General features: G+C 44.9%; 2 protein-coding genes across 4 annotated transcripts in view; both read left to right on the forward strand.

Moving 5' to 3' along the window:
- The first annotated feature begins 4265 nt into the window (after positions 1–4265).
- PRR13 (proline rich 13) lies at positions 4266–7649 on the forward strand. Of its 3 annotated transcripts, none has more exons than XM_049625610.1 (4): positions 4266–4412; positions 5007–5045; positions 5403–5767; positions 6995–7649. In XM_049625610.1, the coding sequence occupies exons 2-4, from the start codon at positions 5027–5029 to the stop codon at positions 7037–7039; spliced, it is 429 nt and encodes a 142-aa protein (XP_049481567.1). In that variant the 5' UTR covers positions 4266–4412; positions 5007–5026; the 3' UTR covers positions 7040–7649. The 3 variants fall into 3 exon arrangements, with proteins under 3 accessions (XP_049481567.1, XP_049481568.1, XP_049481569.1); XM_049625611.1 differs by lacking the exon at positions 4266–4412 and adding an exon at positions 4421–4598; XM_049625612.1 differs by lacking the exon at positions 4266–4412 and adding an exon at positions 4616–4783.
- The window catches only part of PCBP2 (poly(rC) binding protein 2), a 31542-nt gene continuing 23172 nt past the window's right edge, over positions 5680–14049 (forward strand). Inside the window, exon 1 of the mRNA XM_049625591.1 lies at positions 5680–5767. The gene's annotated coding sequence lies outside the window, so the exon portion shown is untranslated. The remainder of the gene's footprint in view (positions 5768–14049) is intronic.

Raw genomic sequence — 14049 nt, forward strand, 5'->3', positions numbered from 1 at the left:
TCACCACTCATTCTGTATCTTTTGCTTGCTCCTCTTCCCAATTTCTTTTTTTTTTTTAATTTTTTTTTTTTTTTTTTTTTTTTTTCCCCTCTTCCCAATTTCTAAACATTGTCATGCTGAAGGCCAAATGCTAGACCCTCTTTTCTGCTCTGGCCACACTTGCCCTCTAGTGACCTCATCTAGCTCCTTGGCTTTACATACCTGGATAACTCTCAATTTTTTTTCTCTTCAGACCAAACCTCTCCCTGAGTTCCAGATTGCCAAATCTAACTGGTTTCTCAACATCTCCACTTGGATATCTTGTAGGCATCCTAAACTTAACTTGTCCAACAAAATTGTACTCATATCTGCTCCTCTGCTCATCTTCTTCATTTCAGTAAATGGCACCACTATTTTTCAGTTGCTCAGTGTCCTTGGGTTCATCCTTGATTTTTCTATTTTTTTTCACACTTCACATCCAGTCCAAATCTGCTAAGCTCTACCTTAAAAAATACCCAGAGTCTGACCATTCTTCACAACTTCCATCCAAGCCACCACCATTCTTCCTCTACATGACAACAGTAACCTCCTAACTGGGCTCCCTGTTTCCACTTTATTTTATTATTACTTTTTTTTTTTAAGAAATATATATATTTTTAAAATTTTTTTTTATTTTATTTTTTTGTTTTTAGAGACAGAGCATGAGTGGGGGAGGGACAGAGAGATAGGGAGACACAGAACCTGAAGCAGGCTCCAGGCTCTGAGCTGTCAGCCCAGAGCCTGACATGAGGCTTGAACACACAGAAGGTGAGATCATGACCTGAGCCAAAGTCAGATGCCCAACCAACTGAATCACCTAGGCGCTTCCCTGATTCCATTTTAACCACCTCTCCCTATCTTGTTCTTTCCTCACACAGTATCCAGAATGAGCTTGTTTTTGTTTTTTTTTTTTTTACCCTTTTCACTATTTTTAAGGGTACAGTTCAGTGACATTAAGTACATTTACTTTGTTGTGCAACTATGACCACTATTCTTCTTTAGCACTTTTTCACCTTTCCAAACTGAACCTCTGTGCCCACTAAATAATAACTTTCCATTCTCCAGTCCCTGACGATTTCTTTCTGTCTATGAATTTGATGACTGTAGGTACCTCATATAAATGGAATCATACAGTATTTCTCCTTTTATGCCTGGCTTACTTCACTTAGCATAATATCTTCAAGTTTATCCATGTTTTAGCATGTGTTAGAATTTCCTTCCTTTTAAGGCTGAATAATATATCATTGTACACACATACTACACTTTATTCATCTGTTGATGGACATTGATTGGATTTGTTTCCATTTGGGGGCTATTATGAATAATACTTCTTTTAAAAATTTTTTAAATTTATTTTTGAGAGAGAAAGAGCAAAAGCAGAAGAGGGGAGGAGAGAGGGGGACAGAGGATCCAAAACAAGCTTTGCACTGACAGCAGAGAGCTCAGAGCGGGGCTGGAAGTCATGAACCATGAGATCATGAGATCATGACCTGAGCCGAAGTCGATGCTTAGCCAACTGAGCCCCCCAGGAACCCCATGAAATATTTAACTTCTAAAAGGCATTATGGCCATATAGAAACAACAATAATTTCTTTCAAACCGAATCTTCCAAGAAATAAATAATACAGATATAAATTGTCCTAGAGCTTAAGGAAAAATAGAAAATATTCCAATTCATCTCAAATATTTAGCACAAAGCTGATTAGGAAGTTGTATCAAAATGCGCCATGGTGGGGCGCCTGGGTGGCGCAGTCGGTTAAGCGTCTGACTTCAGCCAGGTCACGATCTCGCGGTCCGTGAGTTCGAGCCCCGCGTCAGGCTCTGGGCTGATGGCTCGGAGCCTGGAGCCTGTTTCCGACTCTGTGTCTCCCTCTCTCTCTGCCCCTCCCCGTTCATGCTCTGTCTCTCTCTGTCCCAAAAATTAAAAAAAAAAAAAAAGTTGAAAAAAAAAATGCGCCATGGTTATGTAATATATTATCATTTGGGGAAGGGTAGGTACATGGGAATTCTAGGTTTTTTTTTGCAACCTCTTGTGAATCTAAAAATTATTTAAAAATAAAAAGTATTGGAGCACCTGGGTGGCTCAGTCAGTTGAGTGTCTGACTGTGGCTCAGGTCATTATCTCATAATTTATGAGTTCGAGCCCCACATCAGGCTCCCTGTTGTCAGCATGGAGCCCACTTTGGATCCTCTGTTCCCCTCTCTCTGCCCCTCCCCCACTCATGCTCTCTCTCAAAAATAAATTAAAAACATTAAGAAATATTTCAGGGGCGCCTGGGTGGCTCAGTCGGTTAAGTGTCCGACTTTAGCTCAGGTCACGATCTCGCGGTCCGTGAGTTCCAGCCCTGCGTTGGGCTCTGGGCTGATGGCTCAGAGCCTGGAGCCTGCTTCCGTTTCTGTGTCTCCCTCTCTCTCTGCCCCTCCCCCGTTCATGCTCTGTCTCTCTCTGTCCCAAAAATAAATAAATGTTAAAAAAAATTAAAAAAAGAGAAATATTTCAAAATCTATCACAATCCTTAATTCAAGATGATGAATTCAATATAAAATTTATTTTCTTCATATTTCTTGTATCTCACAAATCTGGGATGTAATATTTCCATTATGATTTAGCTCAAAGTATTTAATTTCCATCATGGTTCATTCTTTGACCCAAATTTATTTGGAAGCCTTTTTGTTTGTTTTCTTAAGTTTCCAGATACATGTTTGTATTTACATTTTACATTGTGATCAGAGAATATAGTATGTATTCTAAAATTCTTTGAAATTTGAATTATATTAGTTGAGACCAATTTTTATGAATAGTCTAAGTACGCTTAGGAAGAATGAGTATTTTTAAAAATTGTTTATTGGGGCGCCTGGGTGGTGCAGTTGGTTGGGTGTCCGACTGTGGCTCAGGTCATGATCTCACAGTTTGTGAGTTCGAACCCGGTGTTAGGCTCTGTGCTGACAGCTCAGAGCCTGGAGCCTATTTCAGATTCTGTGTCTCCCCCTCTCTCTACCCCTCCATTGTTCACGCTCTGTGTCTATCTCTCAATAATAAATAAATGTTAAAAAAAATTGTTTTAATTGTTTATTTATTTATTTGGGGGGAGGAGGGGGCAGAGAGAGGGAGAGAATCCCAGACAGGGTCAGCGCAGTCAGTGCAGAGCTGGATGTGAGGCTAGATCCCACGACCTTAAGATCATGACCTGAGCAGAAATCAAGAGTCCAACGCTTAACCAACTAAACCACCCAGCTGCCCCAAGAATGAGTATTTTTAAGTTTGGAGTGTATGGTTTTCTATGTTTATTTAAAACAAGCTTGTTTGTTGTGATAAAAAAAAAAAAAAAAAAAAGGAAAAAAAAAAAGTCCATGGCAGCAATCCAGTCCAGAGATGATGGTAGGTTGGGAGCAGGAACGATGGAGAGAAGTGGAAGGCATTCAGATTTATTTGAGAGACAAAATGAACACTTCGTGGTGTTGGAAGGGGATGAGGGAAAGGTGAAGAAGAGAGCCATCAAGGATGACCTCTTCAGGGGCTCCTAGCTGGCTCAGTACATAGAACATGCCCCCCCCCCTTTTTTTTTAAGTTATTCCTTTATTTATTTGAGTAATCTCTACAGCCTACTTGGGGCTCAAACTCAGGACCCAGAGATCAAGAGTCGCATGTTCTTTCCACTGAGCCAGCTAGGCGCCCCCAAGAGCATGCCACTCTTGATCTCAAGGTCGTGAGTTCAAGCCCCACATTTGGCATTGAGCTTACTTACGGGCGAGAGGGGGGGTGGGGTGGGGAAGATGACTTGTTTTATCTGTTTTACCCAATTCCACAGGTAGCAGAGCTATGCACCTAAAATAGGGACTCCAAGGAGGGATTAGGTAATCTCTGTATTTCGCCCAAGCACGTTTCTTTACTTCCCACGGCAGCTAGGAGGAAGGTGGCGAAATTAAGGCTTGGGGCTGAGCCTCAGCAGCTCCCCGCCCTTTCTTACATGCTCTATATTCGTGTTACAGTATTTACCATGGTGTATTATTCACCTTACAAGGTGTCGCACCCTTTGGACTGGGAGCTCAGAGGGCATGGGCTGAGTTTCTTCAAAGCCTCTGGAGGGACTTTGCCCAGAAACTCGCTCCTCCGCCTCCCCGGTCTTTCTTGGCCCCGCCCCCAGGGATTTCCGGCCGGCCCGCCCCTCTACACCCGCCTCCGCCGGGGCATCCCGGTTCCGCCCCTATTGCAACGGTTGTCCTCTAGCCTAGTTCGGGCTAGAGTGATTGATGCGTGTGTTCTCCAATCACTAACGCTGAAAGACCACATAATTACCAATTAGGCGGTAGCAAAGGCGGGTGCTGAAGCCTAGGGTTGGGGGTGACCAGGAAGTGAGAGCCGAGATGAGTCAAGCCCAGGCGGTGGCGTAAAGGTGACCGGGCATCTGGGTTCCTCCTTTCCCGTCTCTGGGTCAGGGGTCCCTCCGCAGCTAGGAGCCAGGACCTCCATTTACTCTTGTTAATGTGGAAGGGGGTGTGTCTACATTTGTAAACGGCCGAGGATTTTGCTGAGCCTCCTGCCCTTTCGCCGGGAGGCGGGTCCTTCTTTTAGCCTGGGGGTGAGGACTGGTGGGGTGGTCCTGACTCCCTCCCCCTCCGAGCTGGCGCCTGTAAAATTAAGGTCCTTCCGTAGCCTGTGGGTGGTTAAAGTCACCACGGAAAGGGTGGTGAGGGATGACGACGGTGAGATTCGCGGACTCTGCCCTTCTCCTGAGGAGTTAGAGACCTCCAGCTGCAGTCAGAGGTAGTAGAAGGTGGAGGGGTCCTGGAAGCTAAATTCCTGTAGTTAGGAAACTAGGGAAAAGAATAGGTAGGAGAAGGAACGGGTGGAAAAAAAGCATTTATGTAGAGGTCCTGGTAGTTCTGAGTCTACTGTAGGGTTAGACGCGTTGGGTTTGGGCTCAGGCTCAAAATCCCTTTCCCACCTCTGCGCCGTCAGCTTTTTGCCTTCATTTCTTTCTCCTCAGGCTGGAGGAAACACCTGAACATGTGGAATCCCAATGCCGGTAGGTGTTTGGGGATCTCTTCTCTCACCCCCACCCCTTTTCATATGAAACCCACAACAGGAAGTTTTTGTGTCAGTTTTTCCTCCGCCTCTCAACACCGCAAAAGCAGTCCTTAAACCATAGCTGACCAATGGTCTTTCCTTAGAGTTCACGGTCTCCCTTTCCCCCCAGTCCTGTCAGTCCTTACCTTTGTCTCCCGCGCAGCTTTGTCTCCCCTACGCCCCGTTCTCCTTCCTCACCTTTGCTTTTCCCTCTAAGTATTGAGTGAGAAACGGTGTTTCTCACCTTTTGTAGGCATTTGTTGCCAGAGGGTCTGAGCAATTCTGATCTTAATTTATTCTTTGCTTCTTCCACCAGGACCACCAGGGCCAAATCCATATCCTCCTAACCTTGGGTACCCTGGAGGTTCCAATCCTGCCCACCCACCGCCTGTAAATCCTGCCTATCCTCCAGGCCCCTTTCCAACTCCTCCAGAAGCTCCCCAGGGGAATCCAGCTTTTCCCCCAGGTGGGCCCCCTCATCCTGTGCCACAACCAGGGTATCCAGGATGCCAACCCCTAGGTCCCTACCCACCTCCCTACCCACCACCTGCTCCTGGCATGCCTCCTGTGAATCCCTTGGCACCTGGCATGGTAGCACCAGGAATGGTGATGGACAAGAAGATGAGGAAGAAAATGAAGAAAGCTCATAAAAAGATGCACAAACACCACAAACATGGCAAGGTCAGTGCCCTCTGGAGTCTGGCTAGGAAGGGGTGCCCCCTCAGAGGGACTAGGCTGGCAGGAATGGGTAAGGGGGATTTGCAGTCTGAGGACGTGAAGCAGCCATTATGTGGCTCTGGTAGATGGTTCTTCTTTGTAAAGGATTCCCACTGATAAGAATCTGATAATCTTGGAATATTAGGCTAATTGGACCTTCTATCAGGGAGGGCTAGGTTGAGCCTTAGACATAGATATTGGAATCTAAAGCCCTTCCTGTCTGTCTTTCTCTGTCCCAGAACTTTTGCTCCCCCCCCCCCCCCCCCCCCGATGCTTTTAGCAACTTAGATACACCCACCTTCAGTGTTCACAAGGTGTTGTGCTAATTACATGGGCCTTTTTGTCCTACCACCCAGCAGGACTCTTAGTGACTCTCAACCTCAGATAAAAATTTCGTGCACAGCCCCAAGGTGAAGTATCTTCCTTCTAGAAGAGTGTTAAGCAGCAAATAGCTCTCAGGACAACTCTGGAAGGACAAAACCAACCTGGATCTTGAGGAGGCCTTAGTTTACCTTTTTCTGCCTAGTGTTTATTTATTTGCCTTAGTGCTTTGGGCACTACCTCCTGGATCTAGGTCTTTGGTGGAAGCTTGAGGAGAAGGAAAGATGAGATTGAATTGGGGGGAGAAATTACCCCAGAGAGACTCAAAAGTGTTTTTGATGACAGTTGTTGGGAGTACGCATGTAAAGAATCTTGACTAGTACTCTCTCCACCTTCTCTCCCACCTTCCTCACTTTCTCCCATTTGGGGCTTAGGAAAAAGAAAAGATAGTTGGGCACACAGCTGCTGTTTCTACTCACTTGTCTTAGAATCATAGCTACAAGAACTTTCCATGTGACCAATCAGTAAGCATTTGTAAGGTAGCAGCTGTCTCTTAGCACTATGCTATGCTAGTGCCTGTATTTATTCCTTGCCAAGGCATTGAGTCAGGTAAAGAAAGTTGGAAATATGCTCCAAATGCAATATTAAGTTCTGTGCAGTGATTTAGGAAGGTTTAATCCATTCTTATATGTTCACTGCTGAAAGAAACGTTTGCTTTTGCTGTTTAAGAGACAGTCTGTTTCAAAACTGCTGACCTTCTTAGGAAGCAAGGGGGTGCTGGGTGGAGGGGTAGAGCACCAAAGAATGTCCCATGGAGTGATCAATGGTCATTGGATCTGATGCTGTCTCCTTTCCCCTTTCCCATTACAGCATTCCTCCTCCTCCTCCTCCTCTTCCAGCAGTGACTCTGACTGAATACAGGGCCTGGACCCTTCCCTCAAGCCTCTCCAGTTCTGCTCTCCCATCAAGCTTCAGATGCCATCTTGTTACTGGGGAAAATTAGCCCTTGTGCCCCTCCCCCCCCCCTTTCCCCCCCCCCCCCCCCCCCCCCCCCGGCTCCTACAATCTGAGCCTTCCTCTTCTGTTCAGCCCTAACTGGCTAGGGAAAATGGGAAAAGAATTCCCATGGGCTAGCAAAGACCTTCTTCTCACTACTGGGATAGAACTTTTAGCTGATGAGTTTAGCAGGACTATTTTTTGAGGATGATGAGACCTTTGAGCTAAGTGCTGAAGACAAGTTTAAGATCTGTAAAATGTGGTTTTGTAATACTTGTAGTTGGGAGGTGTTGTGGAAATTTAATTACAGCGAAAAAGAAACTGTATTGTTTTTGTAAGGTGGCTGGCACACTTTGGTAATTTAGTGGCAAATACATTTCCCATCAAGCCTTTATTGATCGTACTAACTGGAAGGCTGCTGGGAGGTGGAGTCCATTTGGAACCTAATCTCACTCCTTAGCTTGGTAGGCTGGCTCAGGTCCTTCTTATTCTCCAACTCTCAGTGCAAATAAAGCTGTTTTTCCTTGTCTCTGTTCACCCGTGCCATTACCTTGGTTGGGCCCAGCACATTCTACCACTTTTGCTGCCCTTCCTTAGACCCTCCAAAGTGTATCAGTTTTATATCCAGGAACTAGAGCATCAGTGAAGAAGACGCCATACTGTCTCTATGTTTCTTAAGTGAGAAGAACCTTCAGAATTGGTTCAGTCTACTGGTATGAATCTTTACTGTCTTCCCTTCAATGAACAGAAATAGGTCTTTAGCTTAAGTTTTCGTATCTGCTACAGAGGTTCTTAACCCTGGCTGCCCATCAGCTATCAGAATGATTTAGAGTTTTGCCCCAAATCTATTGAGTAAGACCCTCAAGGATGGGGCCCTTTTCCCTGTCAGGAAAAGTGACATTTCAACTGCCTCTTGGGCCTGGAGCATGGAAAGGATGAGTCGAAAAAAAATGAAAGAGTGGATTTTCCAAGTGGAGTGGGGAGAGGGGTTGGGAAAGGCATGTGTGCTTAGGTACAGAGTCACAGAATTCCATAGCATGTTTGGGAATCACAGGTCTCCCAGTGGGACTAGATTGGTTTCCTGGAAAATTGTTTATTGAGGAAATACTGTGTTCTGGGTGCTGAAGCTACAGTTCCTGCCTTTCATGATTTGCAAGATCTAATGGAACAGATGGACACATAAATAGGTTATTATAATACAGTAAAAAGGACCACAATAGAGACATGGACCAAGCAGTGAGAGAACAAAGGAAGGAGTGACAGTGCCACTGGGAAAATGAACTAGATCCAGGCTGGGCCTCAGAAAAAGTAGGAGTTGCCCAGTTGGTAAAAAGTACCAGCTAACACTAAGCATTTATTGTGTGCCTTATGTTTATAACTTCTAGAATCTTCACAGCAACTCTATGAGGTAGGTACCATTGTTCCCATTTTATAAGTAAAGAAAACTGACGCAGGAAGTGGTTCTGTCAGGATTCAAACTCAGGCAGTCTGGCTCCTGAGTCTGTGCTCTTAACCCAATGGATTCCAAGCAGAAGAAACCTTTTTACAGAGGCACAGAGTTGTAAAAAGGGGTAGGATGAGGGATGCCTGGGTGGCTCGATCAGCTGAGTGTCCGACCCTTAATTTGGGCTCAGGTCATTATCTCATGGTTGTGGGACTGAGCTCTGAGTTGGGCTCTGTGCTCACAGCACAGAGCCTGCTTGGGATTCTCTTTCTCTCTCTCTCTCTGCCTCTTCTCCATGCTTGCTCTCTGCCTTCTCTCTGTCAAAGTAAATAAACATTAAAAAAAAAAAAACAAAAACGGGGGTAGAATGAAAGTTTAGTTCTTGAGCCTGAGTCACCATGCAGGAAATGAGGGGCAGAGAGCCCCTCATTTAGAGGGAGAGAGCATGTGCATGCACAGGAGAGGGGCAGAGAGAGAGGATCCTAAGCCTCAGCGTGGAGCCTGACTCGGGGCTCGATCCCATGATCCTAGGATCATGACCTGAGCTGAAATCAAGTTTTCGGTATTCATCAGCTCTTCTTTTTTGAGGAGAAGGGAGATAGGGACACAGGGGGATTGTGGGGTGAAGAGAAACAGATGTTGACAAAGTAGAAATAAGGAGAAACACAGCAGTGGCTAGAAGGGGAAAACACAAAAAGAAATCGTGAAATTAGGAAACTCACTGACTCCTTTTCTCTCCCACTCTTTCTCTCTCTTTTTTTTTTTAATGTTTATTTATTTTGAGAAAGAGCATGAACGGAGGAGGGGCAGAAAGACACAGAATCGAAAGCAGGCTCCAAGCTCTGAGCTGTCAGCACAGAGCCCGATGGGACCTGAACCTATGAACCATGAGATCATGACCTGGGCTGAAGTTGCATGCTTAACAGACCGAGCCACCAGGCACCCCACTGTTATTGTTTTTTTTTTTTTTTTTACATTTATTTATTTTTGAAAGACAGAGTGAGACAGAGCACAAGTGGAGGAGGGGCAGAGAGAGAAGGAGACACAGAATCTGAAGCAGGTTCCAGGCTCTGAGCAAGAGTTCAGCACAGAGCCCAATGCGGGCCCAAACCCACGAACGATGAGATCATGACCTGAGCTGAAGTCGGACACTTAACCAACGGAGCCACACAGGCGCCCCAACACCCCACTATTTTTTAATGTTTATTTTATTAAAAAAATTTTTTTTAACGTTTATTCATTTTTGAGAGACAGAGTGCGAGTAGGGGAGGGGCAGAGAGAGAGGGAGACACAGAATCCCAAGCAGGTTCCAGAACCTGAGCTGTCATCACAGAGCCCCACCTAGGGCTCGAACTCACAAATCACGAGATCATGACCTTAGCTGAAGTCAGACACTTAACCAACTGAGCCACCCAGGTGCCCCTAATGTTTATTTTTGAGAGAGAAAGAGAGAGGGAGTGCTAGTGGGGAAGGGACAGAGAGAGAGGGAGACAGAGGATCTGAAGCCCAATGCGGTGCTCAAATCCATGAACCATGAGATCATGACCTGAGCCGAAGTTGGAGGCTTAATCGATGGAACCGTTCAGGTGCCCCCTTTCTCCCCACTCTTAACCATGGAGAGCACATCTCCCCATCCTGGCATTTCTAAGCCATACGCACAGTGCCTTACTATTGTTTTGTTATTTCTCAAAAATTTATTAACTTTTTAAAAAACTTTTTTAAAAAGTTTGTTTTGAGAGAGAGAGAGAGAGCATGGGAGGGGCAGAGAGAGAGGGAGAGAGAGAGAGAATCCCAAGCAGGCTCTCTCAGCTCAGAGCCTCATGTGGGGCTCAATCCGAATGAACTGTGATATTACGACCTAAGCCAAAATCAGGAGTTGGATGCTTAACTGACTGAGCCACTGAGGTGCCCCCCAAATTTACTAACTTTTTAAAAGCTGAAAGCAATACATGTACTTGAGAAAAAGATTGTAACTTTTTTGTTTTATCTTTTAAAATTGATATATTTTTTTAAAGTAAGTTCTATGCCCAGCCTGGGACTGGAACTCATGACCCAGAGATCAAAAGTTGCATGCCCCACCAACTGAGCCAGCCAGGGCCCCCAGATTTTAACATTTTTGAAAAAAATGTTTATTTGTTTTTGAGAGAGAGTGTGTGAGCAGGGAGGGCAAAGAGAGAGAGGGGCACAGAGTATCTAAAGCAGGCTCCACGCTGAGAGCACAGAGAGCACAGAGCCGAATACAGGGCTTAAACTCACAAACCCAGGAACAGTGACCTGAGCTGAAGTTGGATACTTAACCAACTGACCCACCCAGGTGCCCCCAGATTGTAACATTTTTAATAGGAAATTGAGTGAAAAGATTCTCCTCTCTTCTCAGAGAAAGAGCCAATCACAACTACCAGATACTTTTGTAAACTTCCAGAGCTATTCTGTGTACAGTCAAGTGCCCCCCTTTTATTTCTATCTTACATCATTCCTATTTTCCTCCTCCCCACTTTATATGGGAGCATACTCTATGCTCTCTTTTGGACCTTTTTCTCATTTAACCGTCTGTCTCGGAGTTGATTCCATCTGTGTGTATGCGCATGCATGTGTGGAAGTGTGCTAGTGAATACAACCTTGTTTTTAACACCATTCAATTTATCCAATCTTTTGTTGTTGGAATTTTATATTGCTTCCAGTCTTGCTATACACTTAACTGCTACAGTGAACATTTTGGTACATTTATCTTAAACCGAGGTTGAGAGATGCCTGGGTGGCTCAGTCAGTTGAGTGTCCGACTCTTGATTTCAGCTCAGCTCATGATCTCAAGGTTCGTAGAGTTTGAGTCCCACGTCGGGCTCACACTGACTGTGCTGAGCCTGCTTGGGATTCTCTCTCTCTCCCTTTCTCTCTGCTCCTCCTGCACTCTCTCTCTCTCTCTCTCTCAAAATAAACTAAAACAAAACAAAACAAAAAACAAAAACAACTGAGGTTGAAAAGTCAGATGCCCATGGCTATATCTGGCTATGAGTCTGTCCATCCGTCTGTCTGTCTGTCTCTTTTTCTTTCTCTTTTTGTGGAGAGCTCATTCTGTGCTAAATATCAGACTCTCCCCCACCCCCCAAGTAGGCTCCATGCCCAACGTAGGATCTCACAACTCTGAGATCAAGAGTTGGATATTCTACAGACTGAACCACCCAGGTGTCCCCAGACATTTTCAATAAAGATTTAGATTTCAAGCTAGAAAGTCTAGCAACAGTGGGTCCTCATTCCTGAAGGCAGAAAATCTGGCCTCGAGTAGTGGTCATTCCTTACAGGTGGATCCTGTGCACTCCAGTCTTCTCATTGCAACTTCCTGTTGCCTTCTTTCTCCCAATTACATAACTTGCCTGTCCCCTGAGAGCATTGGGTTTGCGCCATATTTTGTGCAATGATATAAAGCACTAAAGATGGTGGTTCTCAAATGTGTTTATCTTATGACTTCACCACCTTGTGTCCACCAGGGGAATCTGGGATTCTGCCATTCTCTTCCTACTATAAACAAAGTATAGCAAGGTTTCCACACAATTGACAATGGGAAAGGATAGGAAACCCATGGGATCTAAAATACAAATTGAGGGCCACCTGGGTGGCTCAGTTGGTTAAGCATTCAACTTTGGCTCAGGTCATGATCTCACGGTTCATGGGTTTGAGCTCCGCATAAGGCTCTCTGCTCTCAGTGCAGAGCCCACTTCGAATCCTCTGTCTCCTTTGCTCTCTGCCCCTTCCCCACTCATGCTCTTTCTCTCAAAGATAAATTTTTTTTTTTTAATTTTTTTTTCAACGTTTTTAATTTATTTTTGGGACAGAGAGAGACAGAGCATGAACGGGGGAGGGGCAGAGAGAGAGGGAGACACAGAATCGGAAACAGGCTGCAGGCTCCGAGCCATCAGCCCAGAGCCTGATGCGGGGCTCGAACTCACGGACCGCGAGATCGTGACCTGGCTGAAGTCGGACGCTTAACCGACTGCGCCACCCAGGCGCCCCTCAAAGATAAATATTTTTAAAAAATCATTTAAAAAATCTCTTTAAAAAAATAAAATACACATCGACACTTTAGGGGCGCCTGGGCGGCTCATTCGGTTAAGTGTCTGACTCCAGCTCAGGTCATCATCTCACAGTTCATGAGTTCGTGCCCCTTGTTGGGCTCTGTGCTGACAACTAAGAGCCTGGAGCCTGCTTCGGATTCTGTGTCTCCTTCTATCTCTGCCCCTCCCCTGCTCACGCTCTGTCTCTCTCTCTCTCTCTCTCTGTCTCAAAAAATAAACATTAAAAAAATTATTAAAAAAATTGTCACTTTAGCTTTGGGGGATTGCCAGTCATGGGATGAGTCTTTAGTTTGCTGTCTTTTTGGAATCATCTGCCTATATCAGGTCGTTTTGTAGCTCAAGGCAAACTCACTCTCTTCTTTCCCTTTCTGAGAGAAAATTATTGATTCGTAAAATTATTAGGTATTGCCATTAAATGCATCTCATCTTTCTCTTTCAAAGCTGACTGCAACTGTTGCCCAGTCCTAGGAGAAGCCATACTAAGAATGATGTTATTTTATCAACTTGTATTTGATCTTTGTTTTGCCTTCCACATCAGAGATGACTGCTTGAATAGCCACTCACTTTCACCCCAGCTCACAGGGTCCCTGGAATATAAATGACCCTAATGCAAAATCTTGAGGTTAATCTGACCTTCTGCCTGGGCCTCTCAGTAAGCCTGTTCCTTAGTTTGATTTGTAATGTTACTGTCCTGGGAACCTGGCTGGCTCAGTTGGAATAGCATGTGACTCTTGATCTTGGGGTTGTGAGTTTAAGCCCCACACTGGATGTAGAGATTACTTAAATGGATAAAACTTAAAAAAATTTTTTTTGAAATGTTATGTCCTAACATTTTCTTGTTTTCCTTTCCTCTCAGTATTTGGTCTGCCCCTTGCCTTTGCAAGTACAGACTTCTTTTTATTTCCTTTCTTTAAATGTTTTATTTATTTTTGAGAGAGAGAGCCTGAGCGAGAGCAGGGGAGGGACAGAGACAGAGGGGAATAGAGGATCTGAAGCTGACTCTGTGCCTACAGCAGTGAGCCCGACATGGAGCTCTGAAGCTGACTCTGTGCCTACAGCAGTGAGCCCGACATGGAGCTCGAACTCACAAACTGTGAGATTATGACCTGACGCTTAACCAGTTGTGCCACCCAGGCTCCCCACTTCTTTTTATTTCTATCTCACATTGTTTCTAATGTCCCCCGCCCCCAAGGCACTGGAATACCCAAGCTGTATTTTCCACTTTGGAAGGCTGTTCTTCTTCAGATGACTCCATTGAATTGGGGTTGCCCAATAAAATAAACGTACTAATATTAAGGCCAGAACTGACATCTGAAGGACTTGAACGAGGTTTGCTCTCTCTTATTTCCTTCTCTTATCTTATTCCCTGCCAGAGCTCTTCTCTGTTTTGTTTTGTTTTTCATAGAAAGTTTTAA

The sequence above is a fragment of the Panthera uncia genome, chromosome B4 (assembly GCF_023721935.1).
Source record: "Panthera uncia isolate 11264 chromosome B4, Puncia_PCG_1.0, whole genome shotgun sequence".
Classification (NCBI taxonomy): domain Eukaryota; kingdom Metazoa; phylum Chordata; class Mammalia; order Carnivora; family Felidae; genus Panthera; species Panthera uncia.